Source organism: Nanorana parkeri, unplaced genomic scaffold, assembly GCF_000935625.1.
Source record: "Nanorana parkeri isolate BGI_ZX_2015 unplaced genomic scaffold, ASM93562v1 scaffold2162, whole genome shotgun sequence".
NCBI lineage: Eukaryota > Metazoa > Chordata > Amphibia > Anura > Dicroglossidae > Nanorana > Nanorana parkeri.
This window is the reverse complement of record NW_017308430.1, coordinates 179828-186234: the sequence shown is the minus strand read 5'-3', so window position 1 is coordinate 186234 and position 6407 is coordinate 179828. Positions and strand designations below refer to the sequence as shown.

The window sequence follows — 6407 nt, the reverse complement described above, 5'->3', positions numbered from 1 at the left end:
GGGGGGGGGGGGGGGTGATTTGGCCCCTAAAATGCACATTCAATGCATGTTGTATTTGCATTGTATAATACCCACCAATCACCAAAGTAAGGTGCATTCTTCTTACTGACCACCTGTTGAAAGGGCTCCTTCTCTAGTGACCATTGACCACCATTGTAATGAAGCCTTTCTCCCCGCTAATGCCCAGTGTAAGGGGGTCGTTCTCTACTTACTGCTAGTGTAATGAAACCTTTCTCCCGCTATTGCCCAGCATAAGGGGATCCATCCTTACTAACCTCCAATGTGAGGGGGCACCTCTCCCACTGGTCACCGATGTAAGGGGTCCTTCTCCAGCCACCACCAATGTAAGAGAAAACCTCTGCACTGACCACCAGTGTGAGAATACACCTCTCCCAGTGACCACCAATGAAAGGGTGTCCTTCTCTACTGACCACCAGTGTAAGTGGGCACCTCTCCTCTATCTGCAAATTTAATGGGCCCTTATCCACTGGCCACCATCAATGTAAGCAGGCATAAATCCAGTGAAAACCATGTAAGGGAACACGACAATTTTCACTGTTTCTTTCCTGATCATTATTACCCTTTCATTTTATTGTTACTAAAAAAAAAAATGTCCTAAAGATCCACTCTCGGTGTCACATATGGGAAGTATGCCAAATGTATTTTTCTTTTATACGCTATCTGCAATGTAGTGTTGATGGTAATGTGGCATGAGGTATAGATATATTCCTTATAAGCAGGGGTTCCCTGAGACCCAGAAGTTATTTTAAGAGTTTCTCTGTGCACAAAAGTTTGAGAAAGGCCACTCTAGCAGTGTGTATACACATCAGATTATTTTGTGGTCTGGTCATTTAAAGTGGTATTTTTGATTTGTCTTTGGCCGTTCACTTTTCATCATGTGAAGGTGCCCATACACACATCGATTATCGTTCGGAAATCATCCACGAATGGTCTTTTGTACGATAATCGATCAGTTGACGGGAACCCAACCATTTTTTTTTTTTTACTCTTCTCCTGGCTGAATTTCCTCAATCAGTTAGGCTGGGAAACTTTTTTAGAAACGTACGAAAATCAGAGGATTAGTGGCGTTTTTTTAAAAATCGCAACATGAACATGCGCAAACGAAAATCCATTCTGCCGATCGACGAAATTCAGTGAGTTGGTACTGCTAACGAATGATTATCGAAACGACATTGTGCTTGATAGACTTGAGCTAGAATCAAAAGAGGGTTCTTGGCAACGAAAATTCCTGAAAAAGATTTTGAGTGTGCAGCGCTATTAAAGTGAATAAAGTGTAATTACACTTTATTCACTTTAATAGCGCTGCACACTCAAAATCTTTCTCATCTTCACAAAACATAGCGCAGCAGCTCTCACATCGCACCCAGTCCAGAAGCGCAGATTTTACATTGTTTCAACGAAAATTGCACCTTTTTTTTCAGTGCACGTCACCGCATCTTTACCACAACGCGGTGGTGTGAGAGGTGTCCATCGGTGACATGGTTATCTTGCCTGCATTGGGTCTGTGCTGGAAACAAGGGCCAACACATGTGGTGTGAACGGACCCTTAGTCATAAAAACACTCATGTGTGAAAGGGGCTTATTGTGATCAGTGCTGTCTTTATTATATTTATATTGTATTGCATCAACTATATATAGCTCGGTTTGCACATCAGAGCGGCAGACATTAGCAGCACCGTTCAGTAACCATGGCAGCTACATTCTGTTCTAGCTCGGCTTCAGTCAGCTTGGAGGAAGAGACTACATGGAGGTCTCCATGGAGACGGAACGCCATGGCCTAGGCGGCGGAAGTGCGGGCCGCAGCTGTAGGCCGGGACATGGCGGCCTCGGTCCTGTTCTGTGCGGTATGGAGTGCGGCTGTACTGTTATCCGAGGCCGGGGGAGAGCACGGAGCGTTCAGCCCGGGACAGTCTGCGGACTCCCTTCCTCTGGGTACAGCTGCGGCGGATAGGAGGTAGGAGGTCGGGCTGGGGACGTGGCAGTCACAGCTGAAGCTGCACAGCTTCATCTCATTCAGTCGTGTAGAATGAAAACTGCATTTGATTTACCTGATAACTTCAGTGTTTAAAGGCATAGTCCTTCTTTTCAAACAATAATAATAAATGCACACACATTATTAAAGGTAAAAAATGTGCATTTGTTATTTTTTTTACATTTAAGCCTTTAAAGCATTGCAACTGCGATCAGTGGATTGCGGGTGCAACGCTCTGGCTCCTGCAGACTCTTCCTCCTAGCCCCAGGTCTGGACTGAGGTAAGGTCTACTTGTGATGGGACGGGGAGAAGTATCAGGGCAGGTGCAGACTTGGGCAATCCGGGGACGCGCGCGATCGTGTGCGGTTGCAAACAGCGCTTGCCCCACGGTCCCATTAATTTCCATGGGGTTCTATCCGCGCAGCAGTCGCTGAAAAAAGGTACATTTACTTTTTTTTTGTGTGACACCCACCTCACTTTTTTCAGCCATGTTTGTGCACGATTGCATGTGATCTGCCTGGAGCGCATGGGGTGCCATTAGAAAAGAATGGCACCGCCAGCGCGATCAGCAGTGACCGCACGGCTTCGTGCACAATTGCCGCGCGGTCACGGAACACCCAGCTGTGAACCTGTCCTCAAAGGACTACAATTGCAGTGACATCACCGCACTTGTAGTCCATCCACAACTACGAGTCCCCCTGTAGCGGTGGCTGGCAGGATTGTAGTGTCTTCATTTACAGGTCCTGTGAATGGATGATGTGACTGTTTTGGCAGACCCGGGCACAGACATGCCTAACACATGGCAGGTATCCAGGGGAGGAGCTTGTTACCAGGGGCGTGCAACTCATGAAAACGCATTAAAATCCACTATATGTGCGTTTTCACGCATTGCCATAGATGTCTATGGGCCTCATAGTGCATAAAAGTGGACCATAGAACGGACATGCCTTAAAACTCAGCGTGTAGATGTAAACAGGCTCATTGATTAGCATGCGTTACTATGACACATGCGTTGATTTGTGTTTGTACACTCTAAAGGGCAGAGGTGTGAACAGGGCTTTAGGCATTTAATTTATGCCCATTAAGCTCCTGCATTTATTAGTCCAGGGTAACAGAATATTTTCATTCTCAGAGAATTTAGAGGTCGACTAGATCATGCCTGCAGAGTGCTCCTAAATACAAGCCCTGCACATGGCCACAGGACCAATTGCTAGGGATGGAGGAAAAGCTCCCTGTGCTCCTCTTCCATCCAGCACATCCCTGAGGTCCCTCTGCATTGCATAGGGTACACTGTGGGGCACTAAGGGCTTGTCACACCATGCCCTGATCATGTCCAGACCAGAACAGTTTGTTTCTGGACCAAAAAAGCATCCAATGTATCTATATGGTATTTCTGGGCTCACACTAGTGCAGTCCGGTCCAGACCAGAAAAATACTACTTGCCTCATTTTCTCTGGTCTGGAACGCATACATACGCATTGTAAGCTAAAAAAACATTGCAGCAAAAACGTGGCAAAAAGCAACGCACCGCGTTCCAGATCTGGTCTGGAAAATGGTGTGAACCTGGCCTAAAGGTGGTGTAAGAACCAGTACAGGCCCCCTGACATAGGCACCTGGTTGGAGCTCTCACTGCTCTGAGCTCGGTACCCACAGAACTGTGTGCCAAGCTGATAAGCTTATGGAGGCCTGAAAGAATACACATAGGAGTTTAATGCTTGGTTATCAGGGGAGTAATTGGAATTTGGGGACATTATCTCACCCAGGGGTAGGCAAACTCTGGCCCTCCCGCTGTGGGGAAACTACAAATCCCATGATGCATCTCTCTAACCAGATCAGGTTGGAGAGAGATGCATGATCTGGAGTCATGCCTGTGGCTGTGAGAATCTTGCAATGCCTCATGGGATTTGTAGTTCCACCACAGCTGGAGGGCCGGAGTTTGGCTACCCCTGATCTAACCCAATAAGTGGAACAATAATTCAAAATAAAAATGACTTTATAACTCTCTTCTGCAAAATCATAGTTTTAGTGATGCCACCGCACTTGTAGTCCTTTGTACCGACATGGATGTGAGGAACAGTATGCAGGAGCCAGAGCATTGCTCCCACGATCTACTGAGTAGAATTTCCTTCTAAGTATATTTTTACGCCAAAAATACAGTTTTTGAAAAAAAATTGGTCTGGCGGTAAAAGGTTTCAAGTTCCAATTTCTTGCTAGGCTCCAAACTACAATACTCCTATGACAACAAAAGCACTTTCATCTATTCTGATTTTTTTTTCATGTGTGCTGGTTGGATTGAAGAGGTAAACAAGAACTATGGGGTAACCTTTTTATCCCATAGTTCTCTTTAGAGTCACGAGAGGACATATACTAACCTCCTCCCGTGACCCAAAGCTCAGTGTATATCGGGCTACTGCTGGCTATATACTGAGAGCGCCGCAGCCGGAATAGATCCCGACATTACTGTCAGATCCACCCAGCTGCGTGATTGACAGCTAGCTCTGCCTATCTGGAGGCAGAGCCAGCTGTACCTGCCCCCTCCCCCGTCCATTCCTCCAGTCAGCCCCGGAGGATCAGAGCGGGGAGGGGGAGAATCCCTGAGGGGAGCGGTGAAGGAAGATGATCGGGAAGTGAGCGGGCGACGCTATGTGTCCGCTGACTACTCGATCTATAGAGCCGACATGTGACAGTTTCAATGTCACGCGTCGGCTCCAACTATGAGGACGAATGTAAATCACTCACCTCATAGTTCTCCTTTATGAAATATGCTGACAATTTGACCTGTCCTCACTCTCCTGCTGACAAAATGCCAAAGCAATTGTTATAATATTGCTGCTTAGTTTTTTTTAATTATTACTTTTGTGTAGTTTGCTTAGTGAACAGGTTTGTTTTAAAAGGCGTGTTTATGGTTATTAAAATAAAATGTCTGCTTTAAAACCAAGAAACTTACTCTGTCAATGCTGGTCGCCTGTCTGTGTGCCCCACCTGATGCTGTCCCTCCGTATTTTGTTAGACAATGGGCAAATAATCTGGAGTTGGAGTTCACCGCCTCCCAGATTTGATCGCATGCTTTTCTTTGCAGCTAAATTGTCCATTTCAATAAGTAGCAGGAGGCGGGATACAAGCTGTTGACCAGTTCCATCAGTAATTCATTCCATGTACCCTGACTCATCCCCTATGTGCTGGTGGTGCACCCTTAAACATATCTTTTGGGATTGTTCTAAGATCAAACCCTTTTGGCATCGTATAGCTGACCTGATCCATACAATTACCGGGATCAGCTTGAACTTTAATCCATCGGTTTTTCTCCTCCACCCTACACCGCTTTCATGGTAGGCGTACAAGTGCTTTTTGTTGATACACTTAGTGAACGCGGCAAGGGCTTGTATCACCGCTATGTGAAAGAAGTCACAGCCCCCCAGGAGATTGAGCTGATGGAGGATGTTACCTCATCCCTGTGTGACACTTAGGACAAATTTGGGGGCAGCTTGGACTCCGATGCTTACCCCTCAGCATGAGGCGTGCTTGATCAGCTTCTTTCCCAGCCCTTGTGGCCAGGGAATGGCAACTCAGAAACTGGAAGTAACAAAATAAGGTCCCTAGCAAAAGTTTAGGAAAGGCTGCACTAAAGTGATGCTGTGGTGTCACGGTGCATATATGTACCAAGGGCACATCATCACCACATAATCCCTGTGTTACTGCTTCCTATCAAAACTTATGAATAGTATGTATTTAGTTCTCCAATAGACCCGATATAAATAATGGAAATGCAAGTTTGGATGAAAGGAGTAGAAACATCAGATAATTTATATGAGCAAATTGATTATGTTAACTGTTTGTACAGACCGCTAGAATTGAGTTACTATATTAACTTCTTACACAATATTGAGGAACCTATACACAAGATTCATATTGGGCACATTGAGGCTAGGTTCACACCTAGGCAACACCTCACCGTGTGGCAATCGTGCACGATTCTGCGCGGATTGCCACGCGGTCAGGAGTTGCCAAGGTGGGAACCGATCGCGCTGTTATTTTTTATTGGCACCCCAGTCGCAGCGGGCGGATCACGCGGTTTCCCGCCGTAATTCGGCAACCTTTCGAACATGATCACGGCTAAAACACCTTTTTTCTGCGATTTCCCACGCGGATGTCACCCCATTGAAATCAATGGGGCCACGCGGCAATCACTGCCTGCATTGTACAGGATCGCGCGATCCCGGGTGTAGTGCAGGTGTGAACCAAGCCTGAAAGGAGAACTAAAAAAAAAGATGGATTTTAACCTCTTGCCGTCCGCCCGTAGTAGAAAAACGGACGGACGGCACTGCTGCATCTGCGGGTTGCCGTCTCCAGACGGCAATTTTTTTTCTGCTCGCGCGCGCCCCCTAGCGGGCACGCACGGGCAGAAAAGACCCGA

At 46.6% G+C, this 6407-nt stretch overlaps 1 protein-coding gene across 1 annotated transcript in view; it reads left to right on the top strand.

Moving 5' to 3' along the window:
* The first annotated feature begins 1789 nt into the window (after window positions 1-1789).
* POFUT2 (protein O-fucosyltransferase 2) overlaps window positions 1790-6407 on the top strand; it is a 29310-nt gene continuing 24692 nt past the window's right edge. Inside the window, exon 1 of the mRNA XM_018572892.1 lies at window positions 1790-1975. Within this exon, the coding sequence (XP_018428394.1) occupies window positions 1839-1975 (137 nt within the window). The 5' untranslated portion in view covers window positions 1790-1838. The remainder of the gene's footprint in view (window positions 1976-6407) is intronic.